The sequence below is a fragment of the Hylobates moloch genome, unplaced genomic scaffold (genome assembly GCF_009828535.3).
Source record: "Hylobates moloch isolate HMO894 unplaced genomic scaffold, HMol_V3 SCAFFOLD_8, whole genome shotgun sequence".
NCBI lineage: Eukaryota > Metazoa > Chordata > Mammalia > Primates > Hylobatidae > Hylobates > Hylobates moloch.
The window spans coordinates 17,102,868-17,117,441 of record NW_026652283.1 but is presented as its reverse complement, the minus strand read 5'-3'; the positions used below and the strand labels follow the sequence as shown (position 1 = coordinate 17,117,441).

Below are 14,574 nucleotides of genomic sequence, written 5' to 3'. Positions count from 1 at the left end.
TTTATAACTAATATTGCACAGAAAGTACTTTTATACCACATATTCTTCCAAAAACAGTCTCATAACTAGATTTTACATTAAAATCTTCAAGGAGTAGATATACAAATTGCACTTGTCATCTAAAGCTACAAGAAAGGCATCATTCAGATTTGAAATTCTGTTTGGATTGAACTTCCTGATTAACAGTAGCAACTGTCCAACTGGTAGATTTTGAAAATGATGACAAATTATCCTCTTAAATAAAAATGACATTGACAAAGACTCCAAACTGCCTGAATTTTATGGTCTGTATCAATTATAAGGTAAAGGAATCTTCTGCTTCCTCTAAAGCTGCCCCATAGAGAAGTTGGCAATTAAAAAGGCATCCTTGCCTGTTTTAGTTAATCTTACCAGTAAAGACGATGGGCAACCTGGATGCTTTGCAAGGAGCGGTGGAGTAGAAGTTGCACTAAAGGAGTCTCAAGGTTCCATTCAAACTTGACAGCCTGAAGTAAGAGACACAATTACTTTACTTCTCAGTAACAAAATTATAGCAGAATACAGAGGGACTTCAGAGGCTTGAGAAAAGACTAGAGAAAACAGCATGCACATTTTAACAAAATGCTAATAACACATTCAATGATTTTATGAGTCGGTATATGACTAATAACAAAACACACATACATTACACCATTTGGATTTGTGTAGTCTTGCTTCCTTTCCTTGTATATGGATAAGAAATAAGGGCAGGTGGTTGGTGGAGTTCAGCCATGTGCCAAGGGAGAATACTGACACAAAAATTCCTGGATTATTAAATACAATATTATTAAGCCACAGATATTTTTTCCTGTTTGGAGATGAAATTAATGCACACTGAAAACCTTAACAGAAATCATCAACTAGTGTATTATTATTAACCTCCAGGCCTTGAGGTTTTGCTTAAAATTTCAAAACTGACTGTTACTACCATAACTCAGTCCCAAATCCTTTCTTTCATCTCCACTGTGAACAACTCTTAAGTTTTTTAGGATACTCAGCTGGGTAGAAAACATAGATAACAGTGGCAGCCCCCACTATCCTTAGGGAGCTAATTTAGGGCTTCACCTGTCCTCTGCAGGGACTTCACTGACAGCAATCTGTAGCTGAGCTGCTATCATCATCCCAGGAATCTGACTATATGAAAATGAAAACCAGGTTCTCATAAAAATGCCCATTCCTGCTTGACAGACAAAGCTTATATCTTTAGTTGTTTGATAAACCATTTAAGTCTCTCTCTCTTACACATACACACACACACACACACACACACACACTCTCTCTCTCTTTCTCTCTCTCTCTCTCTAAAAGCTTCAGAGTCTAAGCCAGACTTTATACCACAGTACAGACAGCAGGAAAAAATAAGTACAATATCCAGTCATACATACACTTGAAGAAACACCTCAATATGCTAGCCATCCTCAAGAATGGGAAAGTTTATAAATTCCTAAGGTGTGAGGGTGCTGAAGATGAGTTCAGCAAATTTGCATAAACTCCTGATGATGTCTGACTGTAGAAGGACAATAATATGTGCTGTCTTAAACTGTAGCCATGGCACTCTCTCACTTAACGTGCTAATGCTGGACTGACTAGGTCATGGGTTTTATTTATGCCCTAATAGTGAGCATATTATATGAGGATATGAGCAGGAGATATGTTTCAGAATTACCTACATGCTTGCCTTTTTAGATGTCTGCCCCATTATTTCTTCTTGAACCCAATGTCTATTTGTTATCCCTCGCTTCCAAGCTTCCTGCTTTACTCTGTCCACTGATACAATTTCCCCCTAAATCCTGCCTGACCATCTAGAATGTAGACAATTTTTCTGGTGAACACCACATTATTTGAAGTGGTTTGCAGTAACCCCTGGGTCTGGGTCTTATTTGACTCTTAGCTATGAACTGTATCTTCTGTTTTGTTATAGCCTTAGGGTCCTTTCTTACAGCTTTAATATAGACTGCATAATTCTCACATGATAATACATAACAAAATAGCATGATTCCAGAAAACAACCAATAGGTTAGGATTTTTTATGTGTTGGGAAGTTTGAAATTCAAGGTAGAGTATAGAAGTCTAAGGACAATGAATGTTTTGAAATTCTTCCAGTGTTTTTTTTTTTATTTTCTAGTCACATTATCGATTTCTTTCCATCTCAGGACATTTTATAACTTTCCTTTTTAATCATAACATAGTTGAAACTTTAATTTTGCCTTCTGTGTATTTGCTGTGTTAGATTGTGTGCACCCCGTCTTATGCATTTGAATTTGCGGCAATATGGGTCTCAATGACATTCCTGATGCCAAGTGTACTTGGGTAGAGACTCAAATGAGTTTAATGTCTACAGACTTTTGTGAAAATGTATTCTCCTGAATTGGGCTAGAAATAGCATGTTGCCATACCCATGAGTCATGAGATGAACGGTGAACTTGTAAGTTAGATTAACCCTTGTTTTCAAGAAAGATTGGATTGTACTCTATGGTACAGCTATTTCTAAACCAGCTCTCTTTTTTAAGGAGAACTTCGGAGAAATTCATAATCTCTGTGCAGTCATACTCTACTAAAGTTTATTAATATAGGCTCCTTCTACCAGTTTCCAGTCACTTTTCAAAACCTGAGGCAACTGACATTCAAACTAGCTGTAACAACCTGACCTTTCAGATAAAAAAAAAGCTGGATTAAAAACAAAATGAAGCATAAAAACCACAAGTTTAGATCTATTTAGCTCTCAGCATACAGTCATCCTGGAAAAAACAAAAATAACTTACCTTCGATTCTGTATCTATTGGATATTCTGTTATTTACATGGTCATGTGTGGCATGTGTAATTTACTTGTTACATTTCATCATATTCAGACTAAATCAGTCTTTGCTTACATTTCTAGATAACTTTATATTATTTTCTAAAATTACTCCAACATTGTGATATTTGATGTTACTAAAATGTACTATTTGGTGGCAAAATTTGGCTATTAGAAATTACTATGATAAAATTTATTATCAATATTATAAACCTCTAAAGAAGTGCAAGAAACTCATAAATTATGAAAAGCTGCCTAGCAAATGATTATTTTCTACATAACATTTATTTGGTAATTTTTGTCATTTTATATATACATATTTATAAATTTTTATCATGAGCATGTCTATTTTTTCATGTTCTAATAAATGAAATCATTTTTTAAAATTTTTCCTTTTTGGGATTAATGTATTTTGTAATTGTAACAATTTCAGATAGAGAATGTCTTCATTACCCATGCTGACATCATTTAGTCCCTTGGGTGGCCAAATTGCAATATCACTTCTAGATAGACTATTGTTGATTCATTGGGAACCTTTTAGAGATAATTAGTTAAAACCCTGTGTTTCCTTAGCAACTCTGCTGTTCTTACCTGAACTAGCTGTGGGAGATATTCCAGTAGTTCATCATTCAAGAGGTTGTCTAATTGTTGAACTGCCACTTTGCGAATTTCTTGATCTGGAAAACTAATACACAGTAAATATATCCACTGAGCTGTTAATGGTAAGGAATAATGCATAAGACATGTCAGGGAGAACAGAGAATGAATTCTACCCCCAGTGCATAAGGTAAAACAATTATCCCACAATCGATTAAGGTAATATTAGCACCAAATAATTCTTATTTTTCCATATTCTATACTATCATGTGGACTGCAGTAGAAAATCCTTTCAACTAGACTTTGGAAATGTGGTTTTAAGTCTGATTCCTGCCAGCTTTCTTATCTATAAAATGTGTATTATGGATAATCTAAAATCTTTTCTAAAGTAGTATGAAAATCTTTGCTTCTTATTTAGCCAAGCATTTGATAAATAAGTTATTACCAACTGGAGATCTGATTATATGATTAAAAATGGGATCTAATATTTTTAACCAGTCTTAGCCAGATCTTACCACAAACCAGAAATTTAAAGTTCTTTAGAATAAATAAACAAAAATAATTTAATACAGCTAAATCTTACTAGACTGTGAAGTTCTTGAAGGAAACTGTGCCTTGTTCATTTTTGGATGGCATTTGCCTGTTGTAAGATTTAGCACCCATTAGGCACTTAATAAATGTTTTTTATTTAAATAAATTTGTGAAGGTATTTAGCATTTGAAGTCCTGTTCCAAAGACAATTTATCCTGAAATGGATTCCTCAAATTGTCATCTTGCTCCATCAGAAGAAATAGATTCAGTTATCTCAAAGTTCCTGGGAAGTGCTTGGAGACAATTTTGGCTCCATATTGCTTTGACATGATTAGATATTACTAGGGCTTTGGTAAGAAGAATTAATTTTAAAGAAACAATTTTTTAGAAAAAAATCAAGCATAATTTAAAACATGAAGGAATTGCTTATAGTAATTTATTTACAAATAAATAAACAAACCAAAAATTACTTTTGTAGACAACCAACTGAATGCTTTTCAACCAATCAGGTAAGGGCTCTAAAGATTGGCTTCCAGTAGGAGATTAGAAAACTGTAAAGTCTTTAATGGTCAGCGTTTTCTCAGCATATCAGGTTACTGAAGGGTAAAATGGGAACTATGCCGCCATCGAGTCAAGTAAACAATGGTATCACACAACTCAACTGTCCTTGATGGCAGCTTCAAATGGAGTGCTAAGCAAGTTACATATTTTTTCTTCATTAAACTGAGCATTTTAATCGCAACGAGAATTTTACCTATAAGGTTAGTCAGTCAAAACTCTTATTTCTGACCTGCAAGTACATTTCCAGTATTTTTCTCCCTTGGAACATTCTAGCAACGAGACCTACTGAGAACTGCACTCCAGACACATTTGGTGAAGTATTGCAAAGGTCAGAAGATCTCAGCATAACGTCATGCACAAGTGGAGGGCAGAAAGAGTGCAATTAAAATGCAAAGCTAGAAGCAGTTCAGCTTGTTTTAGTACATTCAGACTTTAGATTATCCTAACTAAATGTGATTGACTCTAATTTATTGATCTCAATTACTAAACCATTTGTCTGAAACATGTAGACTCAGGGTCAGTGTGAGGACAGTTTGAAGTCTTGGAGGGAATAGTTACTAGGTAAGTTTTGTTGCCTAAGTGATGACTTGTTAAGTTAGCTATCAGTGGCCTGTGCTTCCCTGTGTGACTATTTTACCTTATTGATAGAAATGACAAAAAAGGAATAAAAAAGGAACATCACAACAAAACAAAGCTATTTGGTGAACACTATACCTTTAACTATGTATTTATTTCCACTAGAATGCAAATTCCAGAAAAGCAGTAAATTTTTATCTCTTTTGTTCATAGATGTGTCCCCTAATGCCTTCAGATTTGTAGGCACTCTCTACATATTTCTTAGAAGACTGTTGAACCTGAACTCATTGTCATTACACCTAAACATCTTTACTACCACACTTCCTCACTGTAGTCTGTGTTACCACCTTTCTCCAATTACATAGGCTTAAAATGTTAAAGGTAATATTTTGCCCTTCTTTATTACTTTTTTCACCTTTCCCATCTGATGGAATTCTATTCATCCATGAACTCCAAGCTCAAGCATCAATTTACCTGTGAAGCTGTTCCAGCAATATTTTAACACCCTGTGAAGTTGACAACTCCCTTCTCTATAAAATTCTATATTATATACATCACTGAGGGCAGGCTCATTTATTTATGATTCCCTAGCCCAAGCGCAGTTGAATAAAAGTTTGTGGAATTCTTAGTATTCTCTTATCTTTACATCTAATCAGTTGCCGAGTTCTGTTGACTTTTCTATCCTAATGGCTCTAGCCTTTAATGCTTGCTTTTAATTTCTTCTGCTGCTATCTAGTCTAGGCCATAATTACCTCATGCTAGTACTAACATTTTTAATAGTAACACCTTATCAAATCCCCTAAAGTATTTTAAGTTTATTTCTCATAAAACATTAAATGGTTTTCTGTATCCAATAAACCTCCCTTTAGTACACACTGCAATCTAAATATTCCAGGCTAGCAAAACACTCTAGATTTTTCTTCTACCATTAATATTCACTGAACCAATCTGGCTCATTGATATATTCTACTCTGAAAATACATGTGCATTTTCACCTTTGTGCACACTGTGACATCTGCTGGAAAACCCTCCCTTAGTTCTTTAAGTTCTGGTCCTCCTTCAAAATGTAGATCAAATTCCCTTGAAGGTGCCTCTGTTAGTCCTTAGTAATCACTTCTCTGAATGCCAAGGATATTGACTGGTTGACTCCCACTTAAGATATGACAGTGTGTATTTATCTTTTTACATATGTGTCCTCATTCCTCAACTACTGACTAATTCAAGTGAAGATGAGGATTGTTCAATATTTTCTTTTTTATTCCTAGGATTTAGCAACTTCCTCCATATATGGTTGCAATGAATAAAAATGCATTGATCATAATGATAATAATTACAAAAATCCTACTATAAAGTCAATTTTATTTCCTTCTGTGTTTTGAGATAGTTTCCATTGGTTGAAATAGGTTTAATTTTATAAATGCCACTCATGGCCGGGCGCGGTGGCTCACGCTTGTAATCCCAGCACTTTGGGAGGCCGAGGCGGGCGGATCACGAGGTCAGGAGATCGAGACCACGGTGAAACCCCGTCTCTACTAAAAATACAAAAAAATTAGCCGGGCGTGGTGGCGGGCGCCTGTAGTCCCAGCTACTCGGAGAGGCTGAGGCAGGAGAATGGCGTGAACCTGGGAGGCGGAGCTTGCAGTGAGCCGAGATTACGCCACTGCACTCCAGCCTGGGCGACAGAGCGAGACTCCGTCTCAAAAAAATAATAATAATAAAAAAAAATAAAAAATAAATGCCACTCATATAAATTCCAGATCTTTTTTTCTCTCAGTCAAAAGCATAGGAGAAAAACAAATCTGAAAGCAATGAAAGAGAGGGATGTATAGGCATACACCTCAGAGATATTGCAGGTTTGGTTCCAGACCACCACAATAAAGTAAATATCACAATAAAGCCAGCCGCACATTTTTTTTTTGTTTTTTTTTCAATGTATGTAAAAGTTCTGTTTATATCATATTGTAGTCTACTAAATGTGTAATGGCATTATGTCAAACAAATCATTAAATTAAAAACTTATTAAAAATACTTTGTTGCTAAGAAATGCTAACAATCAACTAAGCCTTCAGCAAGTTCTAATCTTTTTGCTGGTGGAGGGTGTTCCATCCGTGTTTATGCCTGTGGACTGATCAGGATGGTGGTTGCTGGAGGTTGGGGTGGTTGTGGTAATTGCTTAAAATAAAGACAACAATGAAGCTTGAATCGATTGACTCTTTTTCATGAAAGATTTTTCTGTAGTATGTGATGCTGTTTGATAGCATTTTATTAACAGTAGAACTTCTTTCAAAATTGAAGTCAATTCTTTCAAGCCCTGCCACTGCTTTCTCAACCATGTTTATATAGGATTCTAAATCCTTTGTTATCATGGCAACAATGTTCACAGCATCTTCACCAGGAGTTAATTCTATCTCAAGAAACCACTCTTTTTTGCTCTTCCATAAGAAGCAACTCCTCATCCCTTCAAATTTGTCATGAGATTGCAGCAATTCTGTCACATCTTCAGGCTCCACTTCTAATTCTAGTTCACTTATAAGTTCTACCACATCTACAGTTCCTTCCTCCACTGAAGACTTGAACCCCTTACTGTCATCTATGAGGATTAGGATCTACTTCTTGAAACTCCTGTTAATGTTGATATTTTGACCTCTTCCCATGAATCACCAATGTTCTTAATTATATCTAGAATGGTGAATCCTTTCCAGAAGGTTTCCAATTTACCCAGCTCCATCCAAGGAATCACTATGGCAGCTGTAGCCTTATGAAACGTATTTCTTAAATAATAAGACTTGAAAGTCAAGATGACTTCTTGATTCATGGCTTCAGAATGGATATTGTGTTAGCAGGCATGAAAACAACATTAACCTGCTTATACATCGCCATCAGAGCTCTTGAGTGACTGGGTGCATTGTCAATGAGTAGTAATATTTTGAAAGGAATCTTTTTTTCTGAGCAGTAAGTTTCAACGGGGGGCTTAACATATTCAGTAAACCATGCTGTAAACAGATGTGCTGTCATCCAGGCTTTGTTGTTCTATTTATAGAGTACAGGCAGAGTCACTTTAGCAGAGTTCTGAAGCACCCTAGGATTTTTGAAATAGTAAGTGAGCATTGGCTTCAGTGTAAAATCACCAGCTGCATAGCCCTATCAAGAGAGTCAGCTTGTCTTTTGAAGCCTTGAAGCCCAGCATTGACTTATCTTCTCTAGCTATGAAAGTCCTAGGTAGCATCTTTTTCCAATAGAAGGCTGTTTCATCTATACTGAAAATCTGTTGCTTAATGTGGCCACAGTCTTCAATGACCTTAGCTGGATCTTATGGATAACTTGCTGCAGCTTCTACATCAGCACTTTCTGGTTCACCTTTAGGTTACAAATATGGCTTTTTTCTTGCTTTCTTTCTTTTTTCTTTTTGAAATGGAGTCTTGCTCTCAGGCTAGAGTGCAGTGGTGCAATCTCAGCCCACTGCAACCTCTGCCTCCCAGGTTCAGGTGATTCTCCTGCCTCAGCCTCCTGAGTAGCTGGGATTTTAGGCGCCCGCCACCACGCCTGGCGAATTTTTGTATTTTCAGTAGAGACAGGGTTTCTCCACCTTCGCCATCTGGTTTTGAACTCCTGAGCTCATGGTCCACCCGCCTCGGCCTCCTAAAGGGCTGGGATTACAGGCATGAGCCACTGCGCCCGCCTGGCTTTTTTTCTTAAACCTCATGAACCAACTCTGCTAGCTTCAAACTTTTCTTCTGCAGTTTCCTCATCTCTCTTAACCTTCATGAAATTGGAGAGAGTTAGGGCCTTGCTCTGGATTATGCTTTGGCTTCAGAGAATGTTGTGAGATTTGATCTTATATGCAAATCACTCCAACTTTGTCCCTTGCAGCAATAAGACTGTTTCACTTTCTTATCAGTTCTGTCTTCACTGGAATCACACTTCTAATTTCCTCCGAGAACTTTTCCTTTGCATTCACAATTTGGTTAACTGGCACATGAAGCCTAGCTTTTAGCCTATCTCAGCTTTCAACATGCCTTTCACACTATGCTTAATCGTTTTAAGCTTTTGATTTAAAGTGGAAGACATATAACTCTTCCTTTCACTTGAATACTTAGAGGCCATTGTAGGGTTATTAACTGGCCTAGTTTCAATATTGTAGGGTCTCAGGGAACAGGGAGGCCCAAGGAGAGGGAGAGAGACAGGGAGCAGCTAGTAGGTGGAAGAATCAGAACACACACAACATTAATGGATTAAGTTCACTCTGTACTGTGGGTGCACCTTGTGGTGCCCCAAAACAATTGCAATAGTAACATCAACAATCGCTGATCACAGATCACCATAACAGATATAATAATAACAATAATACTTGAAATATTGTGAGAATTTCCAAAATGGGACATAGTTACACAAAGTAAGCACATGCTGCTGGAAAAACCTCACCGATAGATTTTCTTGACTTAAGGAAGCCACAAATCTTCAGTTGTAAAAACACACTACCTGTGAATTACAGTAAAGTAGAGCACAATAAAGTAAGGTACGCCTGCATTATTTTTTCAAAAACAGGAGAACAAAAAATTAGTAATACAGTACCTATATAGTAGAGTCAAAAAGGAAAATTGTGTATTTGTATCAATATATGCAAATGCTGGGAATAATTTTTTGCACTTTAATGGAAATGGATGTCTCTATTTATTACTATTGCTTGAAGTTCAAGAAGAAGCTGAAAGAGAAATAGCTATAAAACTAACCATATGACATTCTGAGATGTCACTAAGGCCTAACTTGACATTAAAACGTATCTGAACATAGCTTGCATTTGACTATTTTAGGAAGTGTTGGCCACATTAAAAATGATGCCAGCAGTACTGCTAAAGTTCCTGGAACATGGGCTCTTTCATACTTGTTGGCAATATAGGTCTACATGTATTAAAACAAAAACAAAAACAAAATTTAAGTGTGCCTATTTTTTTTATCTATCTATTTACCTTTTGGGAATTTAAGAATTTGATGAGTGACGTGTGTGAAGATATGTGTATGCAAACAAAATTGGGAATATATAAATGTCTAAAAATTAATAGTTAAATTAAATATAACTATGTGATGGAATATATGCATTCCTTAAAAATAGTAAAAAAGTTTAATGAAATAAAAATACTAAGAGCCATTTTTTTGTAGTATAATACCATTTTAAAAATATGTATATGTTTCTCAATATGGTTAACAAAAAGATGAGAAGGATGAAAACATTAATACCAAATATCTGAATGGAGGTGTCATAGATTAATTTTCTTTTTTAAGCTAAGTTTTAAAAAGTTTTTCAAATTTTCTATACGAAAGTTTTATTAATTGCTAAGAAAACGAATAATACTTTTTAAAAGTAAAGCTTGTCCAACTAGTTAATGACTATATATAAATAATTACAAACTCATGACTAACACTAGAAAAAAGCTTCAAATCATATGGCCTTTTAAGAGTATACATTGTTGTGTGAAAGAACAAGCATTCTACTTTTTAGTTGACTCAGAATTTTCTTCTAACATGGGATACCTCTGGAGAATTTATGCTTAACTTGATACCTTTTCAAAAAGGGCCCCTGAACTCAGATGTAGATCGATGGACAAATATGTTCCACAAATCCTGGCATTTCTTTTCTGTGATATTATCTGAAATTATTTAAACACTCTTTTGGGATATAGTTGTTGGCATTTCATGCTCAGTAACTTGATCCTCAATGAGGTGAGAGCTACCCATTATTTCTCTGGCTTTGGTGTGATATTTACAGACTGAAATGTCATATGTAACAAAAGAACTGCAACCTATTTTGAATTTTCCACAAGCCAGGTTATCCTGCTTTATTAGATTTGCTTGAAAAATGCACATATAATTCCTGCATGTCATACCAGGAGACACTCTTTAGCAATTCTGCTAACCTTGGAACTACTAATTACTATCGAAGTGAATATTACACTTTGAGTATGGGAGAGAAACCAAGTACTGCTAGAAGATTCATGAGGCTGATGTCAACAAGGACCTTAATTACGTTTATAAGAAATTTCCTTATAATCAATCATAAAATAGATTATTACAATGTAATAAATGGACATCTGGCTTGAGATATAAAAAAGATAAAGGTCAGTAAAATTTCATTATTTCTTGGGAAGTAGATCATATAAAGCAAAAGAAATTTTCATTTATTATGAAAAAATATTTCTGAAAATTAGGCTTAACAAGAGTTCATGTACAATAATCAATTAAGGTTATTAATTATTCCCTAAGTGTTCACCTAAGCACTTTATGTTACTTAATTTACCTTCTCAAATGTGTATTAATAGGGAGGAAACACAAATCACTCTCTCTCTGTTCGGTATTTAATCGGCCTCCAAGTTGAGCTAAGAATTGAGTCTCTGGAATCTGCTAAAGGACAGGATCTCATCACTAAGATAAATATAACTCTGTACATTAACCATTAAGAAATTATCTACACTTGAACATGGGCCATTGTCCAATGAAGACATTGAGAGACAAAGAAAAAATTGCTCCATGAAGACTAAGATTGTAAGCGTTAATAAAAAGAATCAAAGACACGTGGCTAAAAACTCAGAAGGTGGAAAATGTATAATTAAAGCAACTTCATGATTATTTTCAAAGGAACTTCAGTGAAATAGCAACTCTATATCTTGCCCACAATGTAGGGTAAACACAAAATGGAGGGCCAAGCAAAGGATTAAGTTGAAATGGTAATGCTTACATGTGCAGGGAAGGAAGAGCACCAAGTGTTTAGTTAACTCTCCAGCTCAAGGTGGAGGTAATAAGTGACCAATGGTTAGGATTTGTTGTACAACAGTGGTTTTCTAATGGTGGATCTCAGGACATTTTTACATTCTTAAAAACTATTGAAGACTTCAAAGAGTTTTGGTTTATGTGAGTGATATCTATCAATAATTATATTAGAAATAAATTCAGGACATTTAAGAAATATAAATTCATTTGCAATCACATCAATAAACCCTTTTGTGTTAACATAAATAATATATTTCTGAAAAGAATATTTCCAAAACAGACTATTTGGTGAGATTAGTAATATCGTTTTACATTTTTGCAAGTCTCTTTAACATGTGGCTTAATGGAAGAGAGCTGGATTATCTTACTGCTTCCACGTTAAATCTGTTGCCTTATTTTAAAACACGTGGGCCCTGGAAAACTCCACTCTACACTCATGAGCAAATGAGTGTGACAAAGGCAAATGGCATCTTAGAATTATTATGGAAATTTAGCCTCGTAACACCCCGTAAGCATTTTGGGGATTTCAGACCTCACTTTTAGAACCTCTGATGTACACAGCACAGTTGGCATGGGTCATTGTTATGTGGCCATAAGTTAAGGAATTAGCACTTGTGGTCTGTTTCTCAGCCTGTGTTTTCTCTGGGCTCAAATTATCTGTGAAGTCATCTGACCAACATTCAGACTTGGGAATCGTCATTACTCTTCTCTTTTCTCAAACATTTACAATTCCTCTCATCTCAGAGCACTGTAGGAATATCCAGAGGATTTAGGGAAATGTCAATAGGGCCAGTGGAGTCATGAAATAAAATTTCAACAGAAAAATATATTTTTCAAGTTCTTCCATTTGACAGTAAAAAAAACACTTCTATTCCTTTTTTAGATTTTCTCCCCTTATTGTTTTTTTTTTGCTTGTTCCTCTTTTTCTAGTTTGAAAAGGATATAGGGAAAATATCTTACTCAAAGAACTTTTGAAGTGATGGGTGAAAGCCAAATGCGATGTAACAAATGTCAACCTTTTAAAAAAGCAACTTTGAGTAAACTGAAAAGCAAAGAAATCTGAGATCAAATTTAAGTGTAATGGAAATGTCAGACTTCAGAATACACAGCAAAAATTCATGCAGAATATGCCATGAGGCTATTCACAGCTAAAAGCCCCAATGTCAGGTTAGAATTAGAAAATCATCAGAAGTGCAGAACTGTTTCTCCAACAGATTTTGAGTCTGATGACACACTCAGCATCAGCTTGGAAGAAAAATGTCAATATGAATATCTTTGCTATTTTTCTAGTACTAAAAATGATCAGATGTGACAGAAGAATTTTTTTTTCTAGCAAAGTGGTGAATAGGATTTTTTAAGATGATTGTAAATGTCTATCTACTGAATAATTCATGTTCTTTCAAGGATTTTTATATGGTTACAGAATATTAGAACCCAAAGAAACTTGAAACCTAGTTTAATCTCCTTATACAGATGAAAAAACTCAAACTCGGAGTATAAGCAGTTTTCCCAACACCATTTGTTTGTGTCACTGAAACTATCATCCAAATATTCAAAACACTAGGCCAGTAGGGTTTCTACAGTACCACTAGCAAGGACCTTTCATTTTTTTGACTGGATATTTTTATATATACTCATATAAAAATCACAAGATTATCTGGGTATATTATTTATTTTATTGCATTCTAAATGGATCAATAAAGATATTTAATAGTAAGCAATGTAATCTGTCTAATAGGATTGGGGTATTGGCCCAGTGATGATCTAAAGGGAATAATAATGAATCTCAGACCAAAGGAGACATGGAAGCCATACAGAGATATTTCCTGATGGATAGTATATGGACTTGCATATAGAAATTGGGAATTAACTAGATGGTCATTGTATTAGTGAATTAAAATTACTATTTACAATTAAAAAGTATTTATTGATTTCACTCCTCTTATATAATTACACATTGATTTTACATGTAGCTAATCTTAAAAACTCACTGTCATAAAACCAGTATTGTATTGAAAGCACCATGTAGATATTATATTTGGATACACTAAACATAAACACTATATGTAAAAGTAACATGATGCACTGAAAAGTATAGAAATTTTGAGTTTAAACATCAAGACTGTTCTTTTATTACCTTATGTTCCCCCTCTCTAAGCAAATTCATCTGTATCTTTCACTTAATTCACATCCTTCTGTGGATGATTACAAAACAAATTGGAGTCTCTAGCTTAGATTTTTTGAACAACCAAATCTGTAAATGCAACCGTTTCATAACACTTCAAAGCCAACGGATCCTAATCTGAAAAATAATCTTTTTTTTTTTTTTTTTTTGAGATGGAGTCTCACTCTGTTGCCCAGGCTGGAGTGCAGTGGTGCAGTCTTGGCTCACTGCAACCTCCACCTCCTGGGTTCAAGTGATTCTCCTGCCTCAGCCTCCTGAGTAGCTGGGACTACAGGCCTGTGCCACCATGCCTGGATAATTTTTGTATTTTTAGTAGAGACAGGGTTTCAACATGTTGGCCAGGGTGGTCTCGAATTCCTGACCTCAGATGATCTGCCAACTTCACCTTGGCCTCCCAAAGTGTTGGGATTACAGGTGTGAGCCACTGTGCCCGGCCTGAACAATAAGGCTCTTCTAAAATTTGCTTGTCATCTAGTGTGCCCCATGTTGGTGAATGTTTCTATTATGACCTACTTACATAAGTCAGAAACATAGAACTGAGCCTTGATA

General features: G+C 35.4%; 1 protein-coding gene across 3 annotated transcripts in view; it reads right to left on the bottom strand.

Annotated features, from left to right (window-relative positions):
• The window catches only part of PIK3C2G (phosphatidylinositol-4-phosphate 3-kinase catalytic subunit type 2 gamma), a 398,295-nt gene that overhangs the window by 230,042 nt on the left and 153,679 nt on the right, over positions 1 to 14,574 (bottom strand). For all 3 annotated transcript variants that reach the window (XM_032159742.1, XM_058442576.1, XM_032159744.2), the window contains 2 exons: positions 3,405 to 3,498; positions 391 to 485 (listed from right to left, as the gene is read on the bottom strand). In XM_032159742.1, coding sequence (XP_032015633.1) covers positions 391 to 485; positions 3,405 to 3,498 — 189 coding nt within the window. The remainder of the gene's footprint in view (positions 1 to 390; positions 486 to 3,404; positions 3,499 to 14,574) is intronic.